The 25,750-nt window shown below is 50.1% G+C and overlaps 1 protein-coding gene and 1 long non-coding RNA gene across 3 annotated transcripts in view; one reads left to right on the top strand and one right to left on the bottom strand.

The window, feature by feature from the left end:
- Positions 1-9: 9 nt before the first annotated feature.
- The window catches only part of LOC135243237 (tumor necrosis factor receptor superfamily member 16-like), a 40,644-nt gene continuing 14,903 nt past the window's right edge, over positions 10-25,750 (bottom strand). Inside the window, exons 4-7 of one of the 2 annotated variants that reach the window (XR_010326586.1) lie at positions 13,594-13,819; positions 11,074-11,273; positions 1,988-3,985; positions 10-1,957 (exon numbers count right to left, since the gene is read on the bottom strand). Coding sequence is in view for 1 of the 2 variants with exons in the window: in XM_064314920.1 (XP_064170990.1) it covers positions 3,642-3,985; positions 11,074-11,273; positions 13,594-13,819 (770 nt within the window). In the remaining variant the exon portion in view is untranslated. Of the gene's footprint in view, positions 3,986-11,073; positions 11,274-13,593; positions 13,820-25,750 lie in introns of both variants that reach the window. The other variant, XM_064314920.1, reaches the window with a different exon arrangement.
- LOC135243239 (uncharacterized) lies at positions 3,180-25,605 on the top strand. The gene is made up of 3 exons (XR_010326588.1): positions 3,180-3,315; positions 4,785-4,976; positions 24,257-25,605. It is a non-coding gene; the product is annotated as an uncharacterized LOC135243239 (long non-coding RNA).

Raw genomic sequence — 25,750 nt, 5'->3', positions numbered from 1 at the left:
TTTTTAAAAAAACATAATACTATTCATAACAGAAAAACAACAATAAGGAAAATAATGGACGTGAATCTTCATTCGTTACGATAAATGTTTAAGTCGGCTGGCATTTATGCATCGGGTGTGTGTTTTTTTTTTTTTATTCAGACACTTGAACAGGATGTTTGTTTGACGCAAGACTGCTAACAACTCGTAAAAAAAATAAAAAGCCCTGCGTTTCTGACAAGGAATCTGATTGGCCGCCTGTGTGTTGTCACCCGGCTTCCATTAAAAGCACGGGCTGCGCGAGGCCTTCGGCGGCGCCGCGGGTCAGCAGAAAATTGATTGGCTCGCTGCCGCGCCGCGTAACTAATGGCTTTCCTAATTGGTTGGATTGGCCGTATTCACTTGGCTGTCAATATCAATGAAAAATGCAAACGGGACGGCACTCAGTGATCTGATGCGCGCTGAAGCCTCGCCAATAACACCCTGTGCGCCCCCTTAACGACGCCGCTGGGATCGGAGCGCCGCCGCGGAAATGCGCTCGCGGGCCGCGCTCGTCCCCGCGTTCGGCAGGGGATGCGAATTCCAGGCGTCGTTCTTCACGAACGCGAACCAAAAGCCAGAACGCAGAAGCCTCACAACACAAATGGAAATGGATGTTAGCAGTTTATCAGTGTGGCTAAGTCTTAAAAAAAAAACAACTAGTGCCAATCTGTGCAGCCTGACTGTGTTTAATTTACATTATTTTTGTGTAGTAACCTCTCCGGTCCTGGTGGTGGCGCCCTTGCTGAGCTTCTCAGAAAAGCTCAGACAGACACACAGACGTGTTTCACACCTTTGGCTACTTCCGCCCTTGACTAGGAGTGGCCTTTGTCTTCACGCAAAGGGCACTTGACGACGATTGGCCTCATGACCATTTCAGACCAACCGGAACGGAGAACACGTCGTGTGCATTGAGAAGAGGAAGCCCTGGCTGTCTGCTTTTCAATGGCTCCGTTTGGCCTCAGCCCAAAGCTGTCAATCAACAGCGCAACCTGTTCCAGGTAACCTGTGGGGATTCAGAGAGTCTGGAGCTCCGCCCATTTCTCTGTTGTTCGGCAGGATCAAGACAACAAGGAGACTGACTCCTCCTCTAAGTGCTACTGTACTGAGCTACTTGGCCTCCAAGCACACATTAATGACACAAAGCCACTGTCAGGGTGTGACAGTGACATTTGCGGTAGCCTCCAACTGAATTTGAATTCAACATTTTTGCAGAGTATTTTCCCTCCAACATTGATCTCTGGGTCTGCTCTTTTATTTTTTTGACAGTGCCACCGTGAAAATGTCTTTTCTGAAAGAGAAACCCTGAGAGAACTTTGGTAGGGTGACCAAATTCCCTGGAGTACCGTGTAGATAAGGCTAATGAGAACCTACAGCCATTTAAATTTTAATTTTAAAAATCCATACAGACTGAAATACGTAACAAATAGAGATTTTCTCAGAATAAATCGGAGGAGTTGAAATATAGGGCTGTCTTGGGAAAAACAGGACATCCGGTCACCCTACCCTTACCGCCAAATGGTACGGTTATGTTTTTACCGTGGTTGTTCCAGACGTGCATCGTGTGGTTTACAAAGATGAGCGTGAAGGAGGCGGCACAGGGGTAGTCCACTGGCTGGAGTAACGTCCTTAAATCCTCCACACGAAGCAAGTTTCTAATGCAGGTAGAAGGTGCCAGATTCCACCATACTTCAGATTCGTAAGATTCCAGTCAACTCATAGTGCTGCTAGTATACAGGGCATATCTGTTTGGGTTTTCCTGTGATGTGATGTCATCTGCATGTATTACATTGTGTGTGTGTGTGCGTGTGTTGTGGTTAATGGAGGGAAGTGAGAGTAGACGAACCTGATATGCAAAGCATGTACTCCCTGGCCCCGCCCACTGCTACTGTTGCACGTATACATCTGCGTGTCTGTCTGAGCCAGAGAACATGTGTACCTGCGTGTCTGAGTCAGGGAACATGTGTACCTGCGTGTCTGTGAGCCAGAGAACACGTGTACCTGTGTGTCTGTGAGCCAGAGAACATGTGTTTCTGCGTGTCTGTGAGCCAAGGAACACGTGTTTCTGCATGTCTGTGAGCCAGAGAACATGTGTACCTGTGTGTCTGTGAGCCAGAGAACACATGTTTCTGCGTGTCTGTGAGTCAGGGAACATGTGTACCTGTGTGTCTGTGAACCAGAGAACACGTGTTTCTGCGTGTCTGTGATCCAGGGAACATGTGTACCTGTGTGTCTGTGAACCAGAGAACACGTGTTTCTGCGTGTCTGTGATCCAGGGAACATGTGTACCTGTGTGTCTGTGAACCAGAGAACACGTGTTTCTGCGTGTCTGTGATCCAGGGAACACGTGTACCTGCGTGTCTGTGATCCAGGGAACACGCGTGTCTCTGAGTACAGGCGTGTACTGTAGCTGTAAATGCGAGTGCGCCCGTGTGTGTGTGCGCGTGTGTGTGTGAGTGTGTGTGTGTGCGTCTCACTGTACACATTCATGTTTGCGCGTACGTGTGAGGGAGGAAGGACAAATCCAAGCCGAGTTGCGGGTCATTTCCTCTCTCAGGGGATGAATACTCATGTCCCTTAATTTGGGGACCACATGCTACCTGGATACGAAGGTCTGGGACTACCGCCCTGCCGCATTCTGAGAGTCACACGCTCACGCGCCAGAGCTCGATTCGGTTGTAAACTTTGGAACCACGGTAAAGCAACGCGCCGCCAGTAAAGGGAAATAAACGGAGCAGTCTACATTCAAATGTGGAATTTCCGGAAAAAAGGATTCTGTCCGTCCCGAGTCAATTCCCGTCGGAGGGGGCGGCGACGTTGGCCGCGGCGGGCCGTCTGTGGAAGCAAGTCCCCGTGGCCAGGCCAATCTCTCTCTCTGTCAGTCCCAGAGGAAACCCACCCGGGCGTAGTCCAAAAAGTCCGCTAGTCTAAGATCTCTACACGACGACGCGCTAGTATTTTACATAAGTATACAATTTGATTAACATAGTGCTATTTTTGGTTTGCTTTTCTGTAAAAGGAAGGGGGGGGGTTGTCGCTATGACAACGGAGGGTAAGTGAGGGGTTTGAGGCTCGTGAGGGACTTCCGCAGACGCAGGCGAACGTGCGGCTTCCGCTCCTACGCGGTGACGTTGAGGAGGAAGAGGAGGAGGAAGAGGATGGATCGGAGGTGTCGGGACGGAACCAGGCGCCTGCGGAAGAGCTTCGGCCAGGAGACGGAGAGGAAGCGGGGTTCGGGCTGCCGAAGGCGGCGGATCTGGCTACGGCTAAGGCATCGGGTCCACGGGTCACGTCACAGTGAGTTTCAGTGGGTTCGGGGTTCGAGGTTCAGGAGTTAACACTGAGCGAGCCGGATCGCATACGGCAGACCCAGAGCTGCAGTATGACTGGAACAGGGTTGCAGGCAGGGCAGTTTGGTAAGGGTGGTGGTGGGGGGGTGGTTTTGGGGGGGGGGGGGATGAGCAGGCAGGGGTCCTCTTCATAGTCCTTCAGGAGGAGCCAGTCCTCCATTTTGAGAACAAACTTGACTCGCCACTCTGAGGCGTCGCACAGTGGAGGCTGTAGTGGAGGGGCGGGGTTATAAGTGGGGTTCGGGGCGGGGCCAGGGGCGGGGCTTAGGGATGTCAGACGGCGGAGGTGGCGGTGGGGTCGCCGTGGGGCTGGGGCTGGAGGGGGGCGAGGCTGCGGGCGATGTCATCGCGGTTGATCTTGCGCAGGGCGGTGCAGAGCGCGTCCACGCTGGCGCAGTCCTTGCTCGCCCAGTCGGAGAGCAGCGCCCTCACGGGGTGCTCCTCCTGCTGGAAGGAGGCGATGTGCTCCTCCTCGTAGCCCAGCAGCCCCGCCAGGCTGCACCAGCTCCGGCCCTCCTCCTGCTCCACCGCCCCGCCCCCTCCGTTCAGCAGCCGCTCCACCTCCTCGCACTTGTGCGGGGGCAGAGTCGAGCTGGGGCCCCCGTCCATCCTCACCACTGCGGAAAGAGAGGGAGAGAGAGATGGAGGGAGAGACAGAGAAAGAGAGGCGTTTCACACTCGCTGTTCTGTAGTGTAAAATCATTTGTATGTCCGTGTATTTCGCTTCACTGTCACCCCACTGTGATTCTATAAGGCACATACAGAAAGCAATATGCTTGAATATGTCATTACGTTGCATTCAGACCGCTGCATTCATTTAGCAGACGCTCTTACCCAGAGCAGCGTACAGTGAAAGAGAACATGAGTGCATTGACCTGATTTACATGAGTAATTGTGCCAGACCTGGCTAACCGCATTCCCAGACCATGTCATGCCAATAAAACATTTTGTGTTATTTCAAAACAGAGTAAGAGAGAGGGAGGGAGAGAGAGAATGAGAGGGAAAGAGACGGGTGGGTGGAGAACTAGTCACATGTACAATAAATGTGTTTGTTATTTACTGCAGACAAGCCCGAGGTCAGCAAATCAGGTCAGTTAGCCGATAACCAAATCCTTCAGTCTGCCATTACACAATGACATCATTTTATGTCGTTCCGATTCTGATTGATAAGCAGATATGAATATAAAAAAAGGCGGAATGGCTCTGTTTGGGTTTTTGAGCCGCGTGTTGGAGCTGTCTGAGACAGAGCAGACGCGGGATTGCGTCCGTCGAATCCGAAACACGTCATTCTGTCACCCGCTAAGGCGTCGCGTATTCCACACGGTCCACCTTAAATAATTTGATTGATGTCATTATTTGAGTGCGAGCAGAGACACACAACCCCCCCCCCCCTCACCCCCTCCCTGTTCCCACCAGCTTTCAATCTGTTGTCAACCGAGAGACGCCATGGAAACGGCGGAGGAATGCGGAGTCGCCGGGGTGTGGGGGGGCTCGGTTTGCGGCCCCCGCTCCGGCCATTCCCGGGCCAGGACTGACGCCGAGCCCAGAGACCCCACAGGAACTGGAACAGATCACAGAACAGCTTTGGAGCTGAAGCACTATGACATCGTGAGTTTCGGTCTGACCATATGCGCACCATGCACGCACTGGGGGAAGGCTGTTGCCCAGCATCACCCAAACCCCCCCCCCCCCCAACCCCCCTGCCCTTGATAACACATTTCATTTAGTTTTCCACAAAGGAAAAAAAAAAAAAAAAAACACATCTAAAAATATATCTAATTTGGTGCAGATTTGGTTTAGTTTTTACAGCCTGATTTTCTCAAGGGCAAGCTGATCATGATGTTTGTGATTTCCGCCGTAAACTCCTTCTGAAGTATTTTTAACTGTCAAGGACACTCGAGTGTTGCCACACTTCTCTTACCTATAATGAAAATAATTGTTTTAAGACACAGGCCGTGCGATGAGAATCGGTCCAACGTGTTGTCATTAAGGCCGTGGGATTCTTTTCTTTTTAATTTCAATCCTTTCGCCCGCCTCGTTGCGAATCGAGACACGTTTTCAATACGAGATCTGGTTGTTTTTTTTTTTTTTTTGTTCTTATTATTTATGACTACAGCAACTGGGATTGTTAAATTGCGTCTGAGTGTGTGCTTGCATCACGCTGCTAATTGAGAGTAATGACTCGCTCCCATGACTAGCACCATGCTAAACGTGGTGCTGCATGCTAAGAGGAGCAGCCCCTCTTCAGCTTCCCTCAAGCACCAATGGAATGTCTAAAAACAAAAGGCGGACGGGGGCTCCAGCCACTAGAACGGCCTGTCTGAAAATTTGAGGCTGGCACCGTCTGCGTCCCCCTTGTTCATTTTGAGTGATGTTCAACTTTGTTAATGTTAGTTTGCCAGTTTATATGTTTGTGCTTCTTTTACCTAATCCCGCTTTGATTTTCACCACTGTACTTGCACTTCATGTCCTTCATGTAAACAGCTTGATCTTGCCAGTGTGGTCAGTGGTTTAAGGTTTCGTGTTTCATTCTTCCCATCGCCGTCCCATTGGCAAGAAGCAGGACATGTACATTACATTACATTATAGGTTCTTAGCAGACGCTCTTATCCAGAGCGACTTACAACAAGTGCATTACAAAACTCAGAGACAAGCGCTTTACAACATTCCTGCAAGAGAGCTACAATAGGTATAACTTTGCTTAGGTATAATTTGTGAATTGTACACCCATATTTTTTTTTTTTTTTTTTTTTTTTTTTTTTTTAGAAAAAAATGTTAGAGGGTAGTGGGGGTGATGAGGTGAGATGTAGCTTGAAGAGGTGAGTCTTCAGTCTACGTTTGAAGACGGCCAGGGTCTCTGCTGTTCTGACTTGCACAGGAAGGTCATTCCACCACCGTGGGGCTAGAACAGACAGGAGGCGTGACCGGGTGCTGGTGCGAGCCGGGCAGGACCAGGCGACATGTGGCAGCAGAACGGAGAGGTCTAGCTGGGTGTAGGGTCTGATGAGTTGACGTAGATAGGGAGGGGCTGACCCCCTGGCTGCTTTGAAGGCAAGCACTAATGTTTTAAATTTGATGCGAGCCATCACGGGGAGCCAGTGGAGGGTGGTGAGCAGGGGGGTAACGTGGGAATGTCTGGGGAGGTTGAAGACCAGACGCGCTGCTGCGTTCTGGATGAGTTGCAGGGGTCTGATAGATGATGCTGGGAGGCCAGCAAGCAGGGAGTTACAGTAGTCCAGGCGGGACAGGACCACTGCCTGGACGAGGAGTCATGTAGTCATTATCAGCCTCATAATTAGTCCTATAATTTAGTAATCACATGGCACAAAGTAAATTATACTCATTAGTCGAAATTGTCATGGCTACAGATACAGCTCTTTGTCAATCATGAGAATGAGTGTTTAAAAACTCCTACTCATCGTAAATTAAAGATAATTATAAAATTGTAATTTGATAATTAGGTGACCTAATTATCCCATAATTAGTTTACCGTCTATCCTGCTTATAGGGAATCGATGTCATAGTTTCAAATACGGTGAGGGAGCACAGGCATCATCACCACCACCATCATCATCATCGCTGTCATCATTATCATCCTGTCACTCATACCTGGAACTGAAGCACTGCACCCTGGAGTACCAGGAAGAGGCAGCGATCACTGTTTCCATTTTTAAATGGAGAATATTCACCTCTCTCCATTCAAATAGCAGATGTGTTCCCCTGCACCACTCTGTAAACTGGTTTAGTCCAATCAAAAACACATATTGGAACAAATCTTAATAAACTCCAAACCCAAACCTAACTAATATTGATGGCTAGCTTGATTTGTGATGCCTGGATTCTTACAGTGAGCAGTTATTTTATATAATCTTCACCCATTTCCCCAATCCTCTAAATGATGGCTGATAAAAAAAAGTACATGACTTCAAAAATACTTTGAACTTGACTTCAGAACTCAAAGATGTGCACACATGTACATGAACAGCTTCAGTATTACTTGAATGAACACCCTGGGACTCTGTAAAAAGTCCGAACCAATCAAACTCAGAGATCAGGAAAAATGTACAACCATTTTTTTTCCCAAGGTCCTTTAGTTTGCTGCACATATCTGTCAGTTTTCCACAGGAAGTTATTAAGATATCCACGAGAATGAGATGGGGTTCGGCACTGATTGAACAAAATACTCCAAACATATCTGGGTCTTTAAATACCCTCATAACTTCAATCTTTCTAACCCTTTCCAAGATTGTCAAGAGAATATAAACATCCTTACATAACCATGGCAGTTGGAGGCCAGATTTCCTATTTTCTGTTAACCTATCCTCCTGCCTACTTTTAAAGGCCAGTGACATAATGTCTGGCATGATAAAAAATCCTGTCCCTCATTCATTTCGCTACATATTTTTTTAAGCTTGCATGTGTGTGTATTGGGGATATGTATATGCCTTACCAGTGTCATATATGAAATATATCATTGATAATGACACTTGTTATGAAGCCATCTTCAGAATTTGGACAGTTGTCGTGAGAAACCTTTTGGACAAGCTTACACTCGCTCTAGGTGAGTCAGCGTAAAATGTGGGATTTCTTGCAGTCGTCGAATAAACAATTCCGAACAAGCTGTAAACCACTTTTTTTAACCTGGGACTGATTGCATTGCAGGTATGGCTGTGCTGTAATATTTTGGATCATTTCAGTATTTCAGAGTCTGGGGTTAAGCCTGGGCAGCCTCATTCTGGATCAGCTGTTGGGGGCGTCAAGCACCACGAGCAACGAACGGTCGCACGCCGGCCCGCGTAGAACTGGTTCTGCAGGGCGTGCTCCGAACTGTTCCTCGTGTCAGCGGGGCGTGCGTGGAAGTCTCTCCCCATTGGTCGGTCTTCAGCCGTTCTCAAGGCCAGGACCGGAGAGAGAGAGAGTGCGGAGAGGGCATCGCTTTTAACGCGACCGCTCGACAGCCTGAGCGCTTAATGCAGGCCTTACCGCAGAACTCGAGGCGCGTTGACTTCCTCTTCCCGTGCGGTCACGGGGATCAGTGTTTGAGGCCCCTCTCAACGGCGCAGTCTTCGGCCCCGCCCAACCCCCCCCCCCCCCCCGGGCGACTCCGACTGACGGTTAACCTAAATTACGCTCAGAGCTCACGTCGGAACAGGATCAGATGAGAGAGCAGACGGGCGAGAGGATTTTCTCTCTCGTTTTGCTCTCTCTTTAAAATTTAAATACCTTTGTGGGTGTAAAGGCGGTGCACAGAGGGGGGTTTGCGGGGGGAAGGGGGGAGGGGGGGGGGGCGCGGCAGGATGCCGGAACGTTCGCTGATCCTACTCCGGGGCCTATGGGAAACCGGGCTGCGGCTCGCTCTGAAATCCTTTTCAGACCGTCGGCGGAAGAACGGGGGATTTGCGGCCTCTTGTTTGGCGTTTAAATTTTTATTGAGCGGTTTTAAGCCTCGCGCTGTGAGCCAAGATGGCCGTACCTCCTCTCTCTTTGTAAAGTAAAGCCCTGCTCAATGGAACCCATGGAGATTTGAAGAATATAATTGCACCTCGTGCACATTTTCACATGCACATTAAAACGGAGACAGACTGTACCTTATGTGCGCTTTACTGTACTTACAGGTTTCCGTGGTGGCAGATGGCTCTAAAATGTAATTATCACCTATTAAAAAACCTGCAGCCCCACTAAATTACACAGCCAGCAGTGGGAGGCGGCTTGGCCTGCGCTTCATCACCACACACCTGCTAATAAGCCAATCGCACGAAGGCCTGCAGGGAAAACCGGCGAGCCCCTCCCGAAACTGGCCCCGAGGGCCCGGGGACGCGGGAACCTCCGCGGCGAACGAACCGCAAAACATTTCAGCCGAGCGCCGTGCTACGCGGACCAGTCGCGCAGCCACAGCGAGTACAATTACAACTCTTATCCCTTGTCCGCCTGTTAGCCCGTTAGCTGTATTACTGTTTATGCTACATTGTTAGCGAGCCTTCATAACAGCGATACTGCCGCCAGCTGAGAATGTGATAGACGGCGACGAGAGGGGAGGAGGAGTGGACACGCAGAGCGCTGGGATCCGTCTCTCAACCAGTCACGCAGCCAAAGCGATTAGAAGCCACGACTCTTATCCCTCGTTCGCCTGTTAGCCCGTTAGCCCGTAGCACTGTTTGCGCTACATCGTTAGCGAGCCTCCGTAGCAGCGACGCTGCTGCCAGCTGAGAATGTGATAGACGGCGACGGGGGGGCTGGACACGCGGAGCGCTGGGGATCCGTCTCTCCGCGTGTGGAGCAAACATCCTGTGGCGATTCATTCCCCTCAGACACCCGGGAGAACATCTGCATCCCCGCGCCTTCACAGATCGGGGGGACGGGGCCGGGATGGATGTTAACGCTCGGCAGCTTGTGAGCAGATGTCATTTTTGTTTTCCCCTCTCTCGTCCGGAGCCGTTTTTGATGCCTGTCTCACAAATGACTGCTTTAGCCAAATCTCAGATCCATTAACGGCTCTCGCGCCGTCGCTGGTGGACCCAGAAGAGCTGGTCTGGGGAACCCTTGTGCTTCATTCACTAAAGATACTTCATATTCCCTTCAGCTAGCTCTGTTTTTCTGGCCCATTATTCTCATAATAAGTCTGTCATATCATTGATCTTTTTTCTGGCAGAATGTGGTCTTGTTTTTGACAGAAGCCCCCCCCCCCCTCCCAACACCCCCATAAGGCATAAGCCTTTAGAAATGCATGAGCGCACAGGAGAGCACGCCTTCCACAGGGACCCGTATAAAGCCCTTGAGCGGCTGCGATTCCCCTGCTCTGGGGGACGTGCTCCACGCGGCGTTTCGAAAGCGTTTCTTTCAGGGCGCCTGAGGAATGGGTCGTTGTGCGTTCGGGGGGGGGGGGCCTCTGAGAGGCTGTATAGCGCGGGAGCACTTCACTTGAATCCTGCCACGAAAGAAGGCTGCCCTTGTTCGACGTCCGTTTCCCAGAATCCTTCCGGTTCTTGTTCATTGTGAGATTTGTTTTGGCTGCTAGTCTTTTGCCTTTGTCAACTCTTGAGTACTCTTCAGAGGGCACTCTACGTAGTGCACTACAGAGCGTGGCCATGCGAGTGGTTTAGAGTGGCTGTGTAATTGGTTACTACAGAGCCTGTGTTCGGTGGTTGGCTGGGAGGGGTTGTGTGATTGGTTGCGTAATCAGAGACTCTGAGTCATAGGGTGCTGATTCAGAGAACGTGTGTTTGGTTGGTTAAAGGTTCAGAGAACAGGTGTGCTATTGTGTGATGTAATAACAGGCTGCTGGTTCAGACAGCAGGTACATTATTGGCTGCTGTTTCAGAAAACAAAGGTGTGATTGATTGATCAGAGTGTGGGTATTTGATTGGTTGCTGGTTCAAAAACTGCAGATGATTGGTTGCCATTTTAGAGAGAGGACGTGTGATTGGCTGCCGGTTCAGAGAGCGGGCATGCAATTGGCTGCCGGTTCAGAGAGCTTGTGCACAATTTGCTGCCAGTTCAGCCAACAGCAGCCGTGTCGAGACCCGGCGTGAGATTGGCTGTCGCTTCAGAGACCTGGCGTGAGATTGGCTGTCGCTTCAGAGACCTGGCGTGAGATTGGCTGTCGCTTCAGAGACCTGGCGTGAGATTGGCTGTCGGTTCAGAGACCCGGCGTGAGATTGGCTGCCGGTTCAGACACCCAGCGTGCGATTGGTCGCCGGGCGCTCACCTGTCTGCGCAGGAGCCTGCGCCTGTGTCTGCTGGCCCTGCTGCTGCTGCTGCTGCTGCTGCTGTTGCTGCTGCTCCTGCAGGCTCTGGCTGTCCACGGAGATGCCGCTGTCGCTGTGCAGCTTCTCCCCTTCGGGCGACGGCGTCTGGTTCACCGTGCGGTTGTTGGCAGCCTGCTTGTTCTGCTTGCAGCTGTTCCACCTGCGCCGCGCAAACGAGCAGGAAGAGGAATCAGTGACTGCGTAATGTCCCCTGTCACCAAAAATAGGAACCCAGCAACACGAGCATATCCAACACTTCTCATTCACAGTGGAGACATTTTAATTTCATGATAAAGACCTGCATAGCTGTCTTTTAGGCAGTTACTGCTGTTTACTGTTCATAAGGTACCCTGCTCAGCAGTACACAAACAATGAATGCATCTTTCAGGGCAAACTGAAAAGAACCACTTGGCTTCCCTCTCATCCCCACCCCCTAGCATTCATATAACATTCATATTTAATATATTCATTCCAGTGATTATGGTATTTTTATGGTTTTATGTTTTTCATGGCTGCACTTTGTATGTATTCGGGAGTTATATTTTGGTACTTAGTTAGCATAGCTTATCTGCATTAATGCGAATGGATGTTACACAGGAACTCACTGGGAATGCCGTTAGCCAGGTCTGGAACTGTCGCTCATATAGCTCAGGTGGATGCACTTATGTTCTCTTACACGGCCAGTCACTTTGGATAAGAGTCCGTCTGCTGACAGTAATGCAGTGGATTATGTCCTCTGATTCCTATGCAGTGCACAGTCTTCCTACTGACACACCCCAGCTGTCATTTTCACTGTGGGAGCCATAATGGCCTCTGAGTCCCATGCAGTGCACAGCCTTCCTACTGACACACCCCAACTGCCATTTTCACTGTGGGAGCCATAATGGCCTCTGATTCTTATACACTGCATAGCCTTCCTACTGACACACCCCAACTGCCATTGTCACTGTGGGAGCCATAATGGCCTCTGATTCCCATGCAGTACACAGCCTTCTTACTGACACAGCCCCCCGACCTGCTCACTGTAGGAGCAGTAACGGCCTCCTTACTGACACACTCACAATGCCATGCTCACTGGAGGGGCCATAATGGCCCCTGATTTCCATGTAGTGCATTGTCTCCTTACAGACACCTCCCACACTGATCTGCTCACTGTAGGAGTCGTAATGGCCTCTTTACTGACAGGTCTGCTGCTACCTGACCGTTCGCCCACTGAACAGGTTGGAGAAATTGCACTAAAGTGACATGGTGCCAGATCTCCAGAGGGGCACTCTCTTCAGCATGTAGGGCCAGAGCTGGCAATGAGATCACTGCCAGGCTGTGTGCTTTGACATTGCTACTGTTTGTTCCACACACAAAAAAAAACATAAAATGGAATTTCAAATGTCATTTTTTTAGATCAATGAAAGATGTCTTCTGGCTAATGCATTTTCCAATGCTGTTCCAGCAGCCACCCTGCCTGTGGGGTGAAAGTGGGTCAATGTCAGACCTCCCGACTGCTGGCTTAAATATTTCATACCCTCCGTACCCATCAGCACCCAGACCTGGTGCTACTCTCGCCAGAGGCTACGTCGCTATCTCGGCAGAGCTGGGTTTGTTTATGAATTTATTTTTTTGATATCTTTTTGGTGACTGGGTGAGTGTGAGATGAGCGGACAGAGAGCTGTGTTCGGTTTGGCGTTCAGGGCCACAGGCAGGCTGCAAATGCTCAGGAGTTGCCGGGATGCAGGGTTTACTCAGAGCTCTTGTAATTGATGGATTGTGCCAAGTTCTACACTCACACCCCATGTTTGTGCTAATTCACGGTCACCACACTACCTCATTCTCCTGCATTATCATGACACAATGTCTAATGACAAGAGGAGAGAGAGGGTCTATCAGCCCCATAAACGTACAGGCCTGTGTTATCACTGGTTCCCTGATGTCCACATGTCACTGGAGAATATCTTCTGATTAGCTTACTGTGATCTGTATATGGCAGCTCCACCCATCATGTCTCGCCTGTGGATCACCTGATCCAGTGTTCCCATAATCCCCTTATTATATCGAAATCCTCACCTCTTAATCAACTTTTTCTACAAAGAGCCTCACCTCCCATAATCCCCCTTTTCCACAAAGAGCCATACCTCCCATAATTTCCAGTTTTCCACAAGGAGCCTCACCTCCCATAGTCCCCAGTTTCCCACAGAGAGCCTCAACTCCCGTAATGCCCTGTTTTCCACAGAGAGCCTCCCTCCCATAATGCCCTTTTTTCCAGAGAGCCTCACCTCCCATAAGCCTCTTTTTCTACAGAGAGCCTCACCTCCCATAATGCCCTGTTTTCCACAGAGAGCCTCCCTCCCATAATCCCCTTTTTCAACAGAGAGTCTCACCTCCCACAATGCCCTGTTTTCCACAGAGAGACTCACATCCCACAATGCTCTGTTTTCAACAGAGAGTCTCACCTCCCATAATCCCCAGTTTCCCAAAGGGAGCCTCACCTCTTAAAAATGATGTAGGCCAGCAGCCCCACCACCACGGCGGCCAGGATGGAGCAGTAGATGGGGATGAGGTTCTCGTTGAAGCCGTGGGTGAGCACCTTGGTGGAGCTGGCCGTGGTGCCGCTCTCCGTAGGGGCGGGGCTGTGGGCGAACTCGGGCCTGGAACCATCCGTGAAGGGGAACGGGGAGTCGGAGGGAGAAGGGGAGGCTGACGGAAGAGTTGGGTCTGAAGACAAAAGGAAGAGCGGGAAGGGTGAACAAGTTAGGTTTTGCAAACTGTCAAACGGGGCAATGCAGTACTGGTGCTGGTACATTACACAGATAGTTATGAAATATGTCCCGCAAGGTCCATACCCACGAGTGCGTGAACTTTGCCTCAGGTGAGACCGAAATGAAAGTGAACTGGAAGGTGTTCAGTTCCCCTCATCTCAATAGGCGCAACGCTCAGGTTAAACTGTAGGCCAACGATCTTCATTCCTGGTCCTGGAGAGCTGCAGGGTCTGCTGGATTCTGTTGTTGCTCTGCACTTAATTGATCAATCAAAGCAGTTGTTACACAGTCAACTCAGCTCACCTGGTTTCTTGGGTCTGAATTGACTGCTGAGATCGTGGCGAGAACAGAAACCAGCCGACCCTGCGGCCCACCAGGCCCAGGAACGAAGAACGCCGCTGTGAGCGTACAGCCATCGGCGACAGCATGATGACATCATCCACGCGCAACCCGCCGTGGCTAAACGCTGCACAGGGAGGAGGCGGGGAGCGTTGCGCCGCCCCTCCGACAAAGACCAGGAAACCCCTTTCCTTAAAGGGCAGAGCCGCCATCGCTAGATTTAATTGCGATTTAACTGCCGCGTTTCCCCTGAATCTAAATAACACAGAAATGCTCAGGAGCTCAGTGCAGTCCACCAATCCTCAGGGACAGGGTATCCAACAGTACAGAGGGCTATTTTTGCAATAGGAAACCTTACATGTTTATTTAAGAAAATGTCTGCTTACACGTATCATTATTATTATATTATTGAAAATGTGACTTATATGACCATAATATCATAATATAATGAATCACAAAAGACTATGTTTTTAGCGAAATGTTTGCATTCTCCGAAAGCCCCAGAAGACAGGAAGTTAAATAGATTAGCCCGAATGCTAATGTCATCCTGCTCTCCGTCAGGGGGTATCGGCAGAGATCTCTGACAACTGCAACAACCGGCGCGCAATGAGGTGCTGTTTATCCGGCACACTGGCAACGCCCCAGCCCCTTCCCCGGGTGGCGGTGGAGCCAGATGTGTGCCACCTGGTGGGGCTGCTGGTCAGTCGGCGCTGGCGCAGTCCGGATTTGACGCCAGACCACGTGCATTAGAACAATACCGTAACAGGATGAGCCACCCAGCAGCCCCCTACAGCTAATCGTTAGCTAGGATATCGGAAACACTTCTCAAGAAAAGACTGAGCTGGCTCACATTGAAACCCTTAAAAACACTTTTGAATTTCACCGTAGAGAGGGAGGTCTGGTGCAGCCACTGTGGGTTTAGTGCCACGACATCCTGTGTAAATGAAATGAGTTGGGTTGGGTCAGGCAGTCAGAGAAACAACTACCCTTAGCATTACTTTTAGCGTACATTTGGCATTTCTTTGCAAGTCTGTCTGCATTTTTTTTTTTTTACCCCTGGATGGTTTTAATGCAAAATGCAGTCGTTGCCAATTCCCCCTAAACATCCCCGAACTCTTTAAGACTTTGAAATGGCTCTGGTGTAATCCTCCGCGGTGCTGGGACCCATTAGGTCTTATTAATTCCATGGCCGTTTCTTCGGCGATGACAGGGAAGTACTCCTTTACTGTGGGGTCGAGCTCCAGAGTTTGAGGGATGCCAGATTTTGCTGAACGGCATGCGCGGATGGGCGGGGGGGCATCACAAAGGAAACGGGGAACGAAAGCGCCCCTGAGTTTTGTGGGCGGGGGGCGAAGCGGATTCCCGCGCGAGACGAGGGCAGTCCGCTTTCGTTACGCAGGGGCGTGGCCTGCATGACCGCGAGGAGGGATACGTGAACTTTCACAATACGAGTCCCGCTGGAACGCCTACCTGGGTTTCGTACTGAGCAGCTGCACTGCGTCTTTAACGCGCTTTTAATGCAACCGGAGACCCTGCGTGTCCCTTCTGACCTCCAGGACCGGCGCACTGAGCAGTCCTGGTACAGTAACGGTATCACTGCAGTTCTGATCTACTGATGTTCCTTTCTCACTGTCCACAATGAGCGAGACCAGAGACCAGCGCCTGTAGTTATAAAGCATTGAGGAAAAGATGGGTATACTGATCCAGGATCAGTTTTAGTGATCGGGCGGCAGTGCAGCATAGTGGGTAAGGAAGTAGGCTTGTAACCGAAAGGCCACAGGTTCAATTCCTGGATAGGACACTGCCGTTGCACCCTTGAGCAAGGCACTTAACCTGCATTGCTTCAGTATACATCCAGCTGTATGAATGGATGCAATGTAAATGCTGTGTAAAACGTTGTGTAAGTCGCTCTGGATAAGAGCATCTGCTAAATGCCTGTAATGTAGCTCATTATGGGTAAGGTTAGGATATTGACCAGGCCGAACTGATCCTAGATCAGTGCACATACTCTTTTATGAATGAAAGCCCAGAAGGTAGAAGAAAGCCTCCGTAGCGCGGAGTTGGCGTTTTAGCTTAGCGCTCTCCAGGTGTAGTCCTCCATCGCCTACTTCACGACTTTTGAGGTTGAGACTTTAACCGCCATAACCCACCGCTTTATCGCCTGGCCAATAAAATATAATTGCCGTCACTTTTGTGGAACCCGAATACCTGCTTCCTGTCTGAGGAGCATCAGTAACGGACGGCTCTGAGCCTTTTGAAACCCCGCCCCTTTTTTTTCCTTTTTTTTTTGTCAGCTGCATTCTTTCGCAAAGTCGCTTTTGATGCTAATTGCACCCCGATGCTTTTAAAAGGAAACAACAAAAGCCCAAAATAAAATGCGGGTTCCCACAGATGTCTAATGACTGAAGGAAATGCAATGACCCGTCTCCCAAAGGGTGTTTTATTTGTGGGTTTTCTTTTTTGTTGTTTTTTTTGTTTTAACTTTGGTTAATTAACAATGGTGTTGAAACGATGAGCTGAGTAAATCCTGTACTTGCCAACCGAGCTCGTTAAGCTCGTTGTAAGTGTTAATCAAGGGGCGTAGAAAAGTGCGGCTTGTTTCTATCGAGGTTTTTTCCCTCCCAAAGTGTGTGGTGAGTTTAAACTATAATAAAGGACTCCTTACCCGGGCAGCTTCACTGGAACTAATCCGAAATAGGGAAAGCTGGACCATGCAGAGCTCGGAACAAAAGACACGTATAATGAACAGGGGAGACTGATGTGTCTTCCTCAGAGTCAAAAGAAATGCAAGAGCTGCACCGGTGCGCATGTGTAAAGACTAATAGCTCCTGGCACAGAATCCACGTACATAAAGTAATTTAGGATTACATCTGACATTTTCATTGTTACTTTTAAAGGGATAGAGAGAGGAAAACCAACCCCCCTACCCCTGCTCTCTGCTAATTCAGAGCTTCAGTTGCCTGGGGAGTCGGAGGGGGGTCGTGGGGTGTAAGCTAATACCAGACAGGCTGCACTGAAGAGGCCCAGTCTCTTCCTCAATGACACTCTCTCCTGTTCAGTTCGCTTTACACCCATCTCTCCCTCGTATCGCTCTCCCTTTTTGCCACTCCCCTTTTTTAGCCTTTAATGTCGTCATCTCTCGCTGTTTCCCCCGATTCCTCGATGTTGCAGTTTGCCACTTTTCACCCTGCTTTCTGCCCATCTCTCTCTCTCTCTCTCTCTCTCCCTCTCCTGCTCTCTCTCACTCTCTCTCTCCCTATCTTGCTCTCTCTCTCTCTCTCTCTCTGCTGTGTTCCTGGGGGAGGGGCTGAACGGAAGCATAGCTGTAAAGTGCTGTGATTAGCAGCAGTAATTATGCTGCAGTAAAAGCTCTAAGCACACAATGAGACCCCCGCTCCTCCTCACACCAGAGGGAGCACACCGCAAATGTGTGTGTGCACGTGCGTGTGCGTGTGTGTGTGTGTGTGTCTGTGTCTGGTCAGCCTCTGTTTGATGATATGTGTTCTTTCCCCTAAAGAGTCCTGCCACATCAGGTCTTTGAGGGGCGAAATGAAATTGGGCAGATAGCGATATGTTTACTTTAAGAACCGGCCCCTTCAGAGCAGGCCTGCCCCTCCCAATTTATATACATCTTAGCGAGAGTGAACGCAGTGCTCGGCGCCAAATTACATTTACGAAAGACATGCGCGAGAGCAGCAGGCGCTAACCACCGTGTGCACCTGTACACCATCTGCTACTGTACTGTAGTGGGAGCGTCACAGCCAGAACATTCACATGCACTCCGTAAACTAAGAGTATGTCTGTCTGTGTGTGTCTGTCTGTCTGTCTGTCTGTCCATCCACCTGTCTGTGTGTGTGTGTGTCTCTCTCTGTCTGTCTGTCTGTCTGTCGGTCTGTGTGTGCGCCTGTGCGTGCGTGTGTGTGTGTGTGTGTGTGTGTCTGGCTGTATGTCTATCGGTCTGTGTGTGTGTGTGTGTGTGTGTGTGTGTGTGGTTGTGTGTCTCTCTCTCTGTCTGTCGGTCTATGTGTGTGTGTGCCTCTGTATGTCTATCAGTCTGTGTGTGTGTGTGTGTGTCTCTGTATGTCTATCAGTCTGTGTGTGTGTGTGTGTGTGTGTCTGTATGTGTGTGTGTCTCTGTATGTCTATCAGTCTGTGTGTGTGTGTGTGTCTCGCTGTCCGTATGTCTCCCTGCCTGTCTGTGTATTATTGTACTGGCCCGCATTTGGGAACATCGGCCACTGTGACTTAAAAGCATAATTCACACCATTGCTGCCAGCTCAATCCATCAATCCATACAGGTGATTCGACGTGACCGTCACATCCATCACACCTGCTCTCCGGGGCCTTGGCCGCCTCGCCCTGCGCTCGTCATCGCTTTCCCTCGCTCGCCGAGCGCCAGCCGGGTATGACGTGGCACCGGGGTAATGCGACGGACACGCGGGTCGCGCCGCAGCAGACACCGCTTGCTGCTCCGTCGCTGGCGGCAGTGGCGGCCAGCAGCTGCGACGCGCTCGTTAAAAATAAACCACGCGGCACGGGATGGACGGACGGACGGACGGACGGACGGACGGAGGGAGGGAGGGAGGGAGGGAGGGGGGCGGAGACTATCGCCGCTTTGGCCCGCGGATACGCTCGGCCCAGCTGCTCGCTAAGGGCCCGGGTTCCGCCTAAAACCAGCACAGCCCAGGCTCCTGTGAAGACGAGACGCCGGCACCAAAAAACGAACCGGAAAGCGCGGTCAATTTTTCATCCGCTCGCTACGCGGACCATGCCCCGCAGGGTGAAACGCCGTATCTTTCCTCCCCCCCCCCCGCGATTCACTGTGTTTGTGAACGAAACAGAAAAGGCTTGTTTATTCTTCTGTGAACAGTGTGAACAGTTTCGGTCTGTGCATAATACTTATTGGCTGGTTCCTGGGCCTGGACAGTGTACGAGATCAGCTCCTCTGTGTGTGTATATCTGCTTCTGGGCCGTCTGCGGAGATCACAGAAGTACGATCACCATTACAAAGCAAAGCCCAGAGACTTGTGAAGACCCAATACACAGAACGCCTCTGATTCACTCACACAGTGTGTGAGAGGTAATAAGCATTTCGTAGCACAGTCTGAATGGATCATAATGATGCCCAAGCTATTACAAAGCTCTCACGGCACACTGATGTGCCGCTCTGTCAGAGGTATCCAGGGAAAGTGGGTAACAAGCTGACTCGGGGAAAAAAAAAAAGTTAATTTTCAGTGGTGGGCTCATTTTGCACACGAGCCGTTGATGTATGCCAGTGATATTTCCTGTCAGTGAGTCGACTCACAGGTATCCTTTTTCTTCAAGGTCAGTGGGAAAAGGGATAGGCAGTACTCAGAATGTATCTGAAATATATATTTCAACTGATGCAGCTCACGTGTAAAATGGATTGTGTTTTCTATGGGTTTTTTTATCTCTGTGCCACCAGAAAAGCAATCTATCCCACCACATAGACATTCAGCAGTTGCAGTGGTGACAGTGAGTGATGCAGCAGTTGCCGTGGTAACAGTGAGAGGTGCAGCAGTTGCAGTGGTGACAGTGAGAGATGCAGCAGTTGCAGTGGTGACAGTGAGAAATGCAGTGGTGACAGTGAGAAATGCAGCAGTTGCAGTGGTGACAGTGAGAGATGCAGCAGTTGCAGTGGTGACAGTGAGAAATGCAACAGTTGCAGTGGTGATAGAGATGCAGCAGGTGCAGTGGTGACAGTGAGAAATGCAGCAGTTGCAGTGGTGACAGTGAGAGATGCAGCAGATGCAGTAGTAACTGTGAGACATGCAGCAGTTGCAGTGGTGACAGTGAAAAATGCAGTGGTGACAGTGAGAAATGCAACAGTTGCAGTGGTGACAGTGAGAGATGCAGCAGATGCAGTAGTAACTGTGAGACATGCAGCAGTTGCAGTGGTGACAGTGAAAAATGCAGTGGTGACAGTGAGAAATGCAACAGTTGCAGTGGTGACAGTGAGAAATGCAACAGTTGCAGTGGTGATAGAGATGCAGCAGTTGCAGTGGTAACAGTGAGAGATGCAGCAGTTGCAGTGGTGACAGTGAGAAATGCAGTGGTGACAGTGAGAAATGCAGCAGTTGCAGTGGTGACAGTGAGAAATGCAACAGTTGCAGTGGTGATAGAGATGCAGCAGGTGCAGTGGTGACAGTGAGAGATGCAGCAGTTGCAGTGGTGACAGTGAGAAATGCAGCAGTTGCAGTGGTGACAGTGAGAAATGCAACAGTTGCAGTGGTGATAGAGATGCAGCAGGTGCAGTGGTGACAGTGAGAAATGCAGCAGTTGCAGTGGTGACAGTGAGAAATGCAACAGTTGCAGTGGTGATAGAGATGCAGCAGGTGCAGTGGTGACAGTGAGAGATGCAACAGTTGCAGTGGTGATAGAGATGCAGCAGTTGCAGTGGTGACAGTGAGAGATGCAGCAGTTGCAGTGGTGATAGAGATGCAGCAGTTGCAGTGTGACAGGGGAGAGAGCAACAGTTGCGTGGTGAAGGATGCAGCAGTGCAGTGGTGACAGTGAGAGATGCAGCAGTTGCAGTGGTGATAGAGATGCAGCAGTTGCAGTGGTGATAGAGATGCAGCAGGTGCAGTGGTGACAGTGAGAGGTGCAGCAGTTGCAGGGTTAACAGTGAGCACTACAGCAGCTGCAGCATTTTCTGTAGTGGATAAACTGGGGAGGCTGAAAAAAGAAGGGGGAAGAGTGAGCTGAGGGAGAAAAGGGGACGGGGAGAGGGCCAGAGGAGGGAGTGGGGGGAGAGGGGGAGCGGTGCAGGGGTGCGTGTGTAAGTGGGGCTCTGCCTGAGCCAGCGCGCTCTGCGGCAGAATGTGATCGCTGCTCACAGAGGTCACCCCGAGAATCCTAAACAGGCTCCGGAGAAACCCCATCGCTTTTATCGATCCTGCACTCCTCCACACTTTCTCTCCCCCTCTCTCTCACACAATGTCCCCTCCACATCCTCTCTTTCACTCTCTCTCTCAATTTCAAAATTTCAATTTAAGAATGCTTTATTGGCAGGGTATATTTGAGTATATTGCCAAGACTTTGCAAAGCTAAAGAATTATTTAACTACGAAACGATGTACCATCAAGTAATAAACAAGTAAAAAGTACATATAATGTATACACGTGTCTCTCTCTCCCTTCCCTGTTCCTTTCTTTCCTTCATCCTGTCTTTATATTTTCCCTTTCCCTGCTCAGAGGAGAAGCAGGAAACCTATGCATAGAGCAGCATAGTCTTATCAATACTTTATCAGCACCTGAAGCCACACCACTCCGCTTGTGGATGCGCCGCCAGGAGACCCTCGCCGTCCGAGTTAGCGCCACACTTATTTTCTCGACGACTCGAACCCTTTTCCGGGGCTGTGCACTGATGGAGGCGAATGTGAAGGGAGGATATTGGGGCTTTAAAGTATTAATGACCCCCCCCCCCCCCCGCCCGGCTCCGGGGGCCGCTATCTCAGCCGCCAGGCCCGGTGGAGGCCGCGCAGAGGAGGCCCTGTCGTGCGGAGAAGGCCGCGCGCGTTCCGCCTGACCGGCCCGAGAGCCGTAACGCGATCTGAGGGCAGATGGCGGGTGCAGCGGTAACGCAGGCCGGCACAGCTCAGCCTGCGAATATGCTGACAAAGCTGGGGGGGAGGGGGTTGTGGGGGGACAGAGCTAAGCATGAGGGACCTACGGGCAGAGAATCCTCGGTCATCGGGTGACATCATCGTTGCTAAGAGCGATGCTGTCACACCTGGCTGCCACGCAAGAGAACCGAGAAGTCCCTTCGGCGCAACGGGCGGTAAACCGGCTTGGATTTCCCAGGACTTCTATCTTGGAGAGTGGGGAGGACGCACTTTTCTGACTGTGCTTTTCCCAGCAACCAAACACAGAGTGATAAAAAACGGACCACCCATCTCCCCGACAACCGGCACTTCCCACCCATCATCCTGCCCTCCAAGCCCAACCCACCTATTACCTGGGCAACCAGCCCATCCCGGGGTTCCTATTGCTTTAGAGAGAGGACACAAAAGAAAGCTCCGGAGGGGTCAAAGGCTGCCATCTATGAAACGGCAGGAGGCAACTTTGTGCGGACTCTTGTAGACAGAATAGTCTCGACTCTCAACAAGTCTTGGCGGTTTTATGTGGTCGCTCGCTAAAAAGCAATCAACTCTTCTTGTAAGCCTGGGATTGGCTCAGGCGCACAGTATTGATCGAGCAGTCGGGTCCTCTCTTGAGGGAATCTGAGAGACACTTGTAATTCTGGCCGATGGGTTTTTTTTTTTGTAGCTCCATACCAAATACAGCTGCGCGCTTACACAATACCGTCGTCGGCACATCTCACCTGGTAAAAGAAGTGTCTTAACTGCGCTCCCCAACTCACTTCTGCAGCAGCCGCAACACGTAAGCATGAACCTCTATGTCCATCTGTGTCTAAACCCAGCCTAACACCCTTAATGTTCCTCAGAAGGCCAAAGGGTTATCAATCCAGTATTAATCCACTTTAAACAACATTTCCATCCATGCAAACTTCTGCTCCTGCTGTGTTATGTGGAGATCTGTGTGCCTCTCCTACCAGCTCAAGTCCTCTCACTGTCTCTCTATACAGACTCTCTCACACATTCAGGAGTGAACAGAGCCAGATTCGCCACGAAGAACACGAGAAAACAAAGAATCAAGGGATGCGTGGGACAGCAAGTCATTTGTATCGTGGCCAGCTTTCCCTTTCCTCAATATGGTCCTCTGGAACGAGTGCCAAAGACAAGAAATCTCATATCCACAAAAGACGATCAATTTATGCCTCCCATCTGTCCAAGTAAGCGCTCTCCTATGGCCAGAGTTTGGGCCGTTCCTGGAAACCATGTGCATGTCTAGAGAGGTGTCCCTTGGAACGACGCATCAGATAAACCAAACCAAAGGATTCGGCGCCCTACTTAAAGTTGGGGTGCGCTTACGCCTCTACCATCGCGCCAGCCGCCATCTCTTTACACCCGTCCCCCAAGACCACCCCGCCCCTTCAAACTGGCCATCCCCGAAAACCACCCTTTAAACAGATTACATGCAGATTTCACACCCCGTTAACTGCTTTTAAAAAGGACTTCCTGTGTTTTTAATTATCGAGTGCACCCCTCCCCCCACCGGTGTGTGTAAATGTGGAACTGTCTTTTTGATGTCCAAGGCCTGGAGGAGGAGGAGGAGGAGGAGGTCGGTTTTTAAGTTCGCACAGGAAACGTGAGAAACGTGGAGACTCTCCAATCTGAGTTTTACAGAAATTTCACTTGGAACTGCATTTTACGCAGCCATTCAACATCCCGCCCCTTGATGCCCCTTGACCTCTGACCCTGTGTAAGTTAATCACTTGTGATGTAAATCTGTCCCTTTCACAAATAAAACACTCTCTGGATATAGACAAGTCCCGAGCTGCATGAGGTCTGTTATTCATTAAAACACTATTTCTGCATCTAGGCAGTCTTGCATTCGTGGTTTTGGAGTTTTTACTCACAAACGCCCAGATGGCTGGCTAATCTGGCACTTACACGGTGAATATCGGCGAGTCTTATTACCGACCGCTCGGCTCCATCAAGATAGAATTCACACAGACGAGTCAACATTCTTCAGAAGAATCTAGAAGGTATTTCAGTGCATTTCTTGTCAACCCAAGTCACGATTTCCGAAAGCTCCAAAGCTCGTGGATTTTTGGTTCTTTTGAGTTTGAGCCTCAAATCCAGTTAGGGACAGGTGGTGACTCATTCTACTGCAACTTATCTATTTCAGGCCATCTGTGCAGTGCAGACCTACCTGCAATTATGGAACTGGCAGGGGCCCCTCCCTCACCTTCCATTCCACCTACTGTCTGGAACTGTCTGACATCAGCACTATGTATAGAGCCTCTATAAATTCTCTTAACCGAACTCATGCTGATAAAAACGTGGTTCGCTGAGTAAGTGGCAGGAACATGAAGATATTCCAAACTCCCGTCGAACTGCTGTTAGACGCCAGCCATTACCCTCTGCCACTGTGGTTAACGCTCCTCTTTTTTTAAACATTTTTTTCAGGTTCCTTGCCCAGCTCGTTAGCCGCTGCTTCAGCTGGTTGTGCTGCGCAGCCGTTCCCACTGCTGCCACGGGCAGTCTTCAGGCACCCCAGTCGGGCAGAAGGGCCACTCTTCCGTGGAAGGGAGAACCTGTCTCTACCTCAGCTGTGCTGTGGCGAATTGTGCAATGCCCCGTGGGACTCCTGGGTACAGGTAGCAATGTTAGCACACACATGGTCAGGATTCGACCTCAGTCTGTGGTGTGTGTCTCTCCAGTCCCAGCACCAAGGACTAGCACTTCAGCTGGGCTCAGTTACTGCACCAAAGGCTAGCACTTTAGCAGAGCTCAGTTACTGCACCAAAGGCTAGCGCTTTAGCTGGGCTCAGTTGCTGCATTGAGGGCTAGCACGTTAGCTAAGCTCCGTTACTGTACCAAGGCTTAGGGATTTAGCTGGACTCTGTTACTGCATCAAGGGCTAGCACGTTAGCTAAGCACCACTACTGTACCTTAGGCTTAGGGCTTTAGCTGGACTCAGTCGCTGAGGGCTAGTACTTTAGGTGGAATTGCTAGAATTACTTTATGAGCTTTTCAGATCAGGTGCACATAGACGGTGAGAAACATGACAGCTCCATGACAAGCACAGCTCTCCTCTCTCATACGGTTTAAAGATCACTCTCCTTCCTGAAAGCGCCATAGCCATTCAAATCCACTAATCCAAACTCTATCCCCTCTAAACTGATTTTCTATTGGCTCACATGGCTGTCAATATTGGTCAGGAAGCAGGCCTGCTGTGACAACATAGCGATTTTCCAGGGCCCGCATTTCTACCAGATTTCAGAAAGACTAACGAATCTGATTGGGCCACACTTATGAGTGGGAACTGGCTGTGGCTCGGATACAAACACGCAACCTGCCATTCCAGCGCATAAACTGTTATTGCACCAGGCAAATACTTTCTGCAAATTGTCTCCGTAGGTGTTTAGACACGTGTCATGAAATTGGTGATTTTGTGAGCATCACCCTCTGATTGGGGAGGATGGCTATTCAGCAGTGGAAAACCTGGTCCCCTAAGGGACTGGTTGCACACAGAGAAAGTTCAGTATTATTGAATTTTTTATACTTACATCAGAGAAGTCTTTTTGACCTCTCCCCTTCATATCCCCTCTGCAATCTTCTCTGTGATAACAGTGCTCAGAATGTATGCCATAAAGTTTACATAATGCTGTCATAACCATAGCGCAGCATCTGTCATAACCAGGCCAGACAACACGCTATATCTTTATATCTTGTGACTGATCTAACACTGTCATAATGCCTGCAGTGATCATTTTGTGCAAGTTATTTTGAACCTGTCTAGTTACATTTTTTTTTTAATGACATTATGACAGAATAATGACATTTGCTATGCGCTGTAATGTTTGTTGTGTAAGCTCTACAGTATGTATTTCTGTGTCATCTCTGCCGTATGCTACCAAACGGCCTCGGGCCATCGAAAACTGTTGTTCGGTTTCGGGC

Source organism: Anguilla rostrata, chromosome 17, assembly GCF_018555375.3.
Source record: "Anguilla rostrata isolate EN2019 chromosome 17, ASM1855537v3, whole genome shotgun sequence".
Lineage (NCBI taxonomy): Eukaryota > Metazoa > Chordata > Actinopteri > Anguilliformes > Anguillidae > Anguilla > Anguilla rostrata.
Note: the sequence above shows the minus strand (reverse complement) of the source record. Positions and strands in the feature narration are given on the sequence as shown.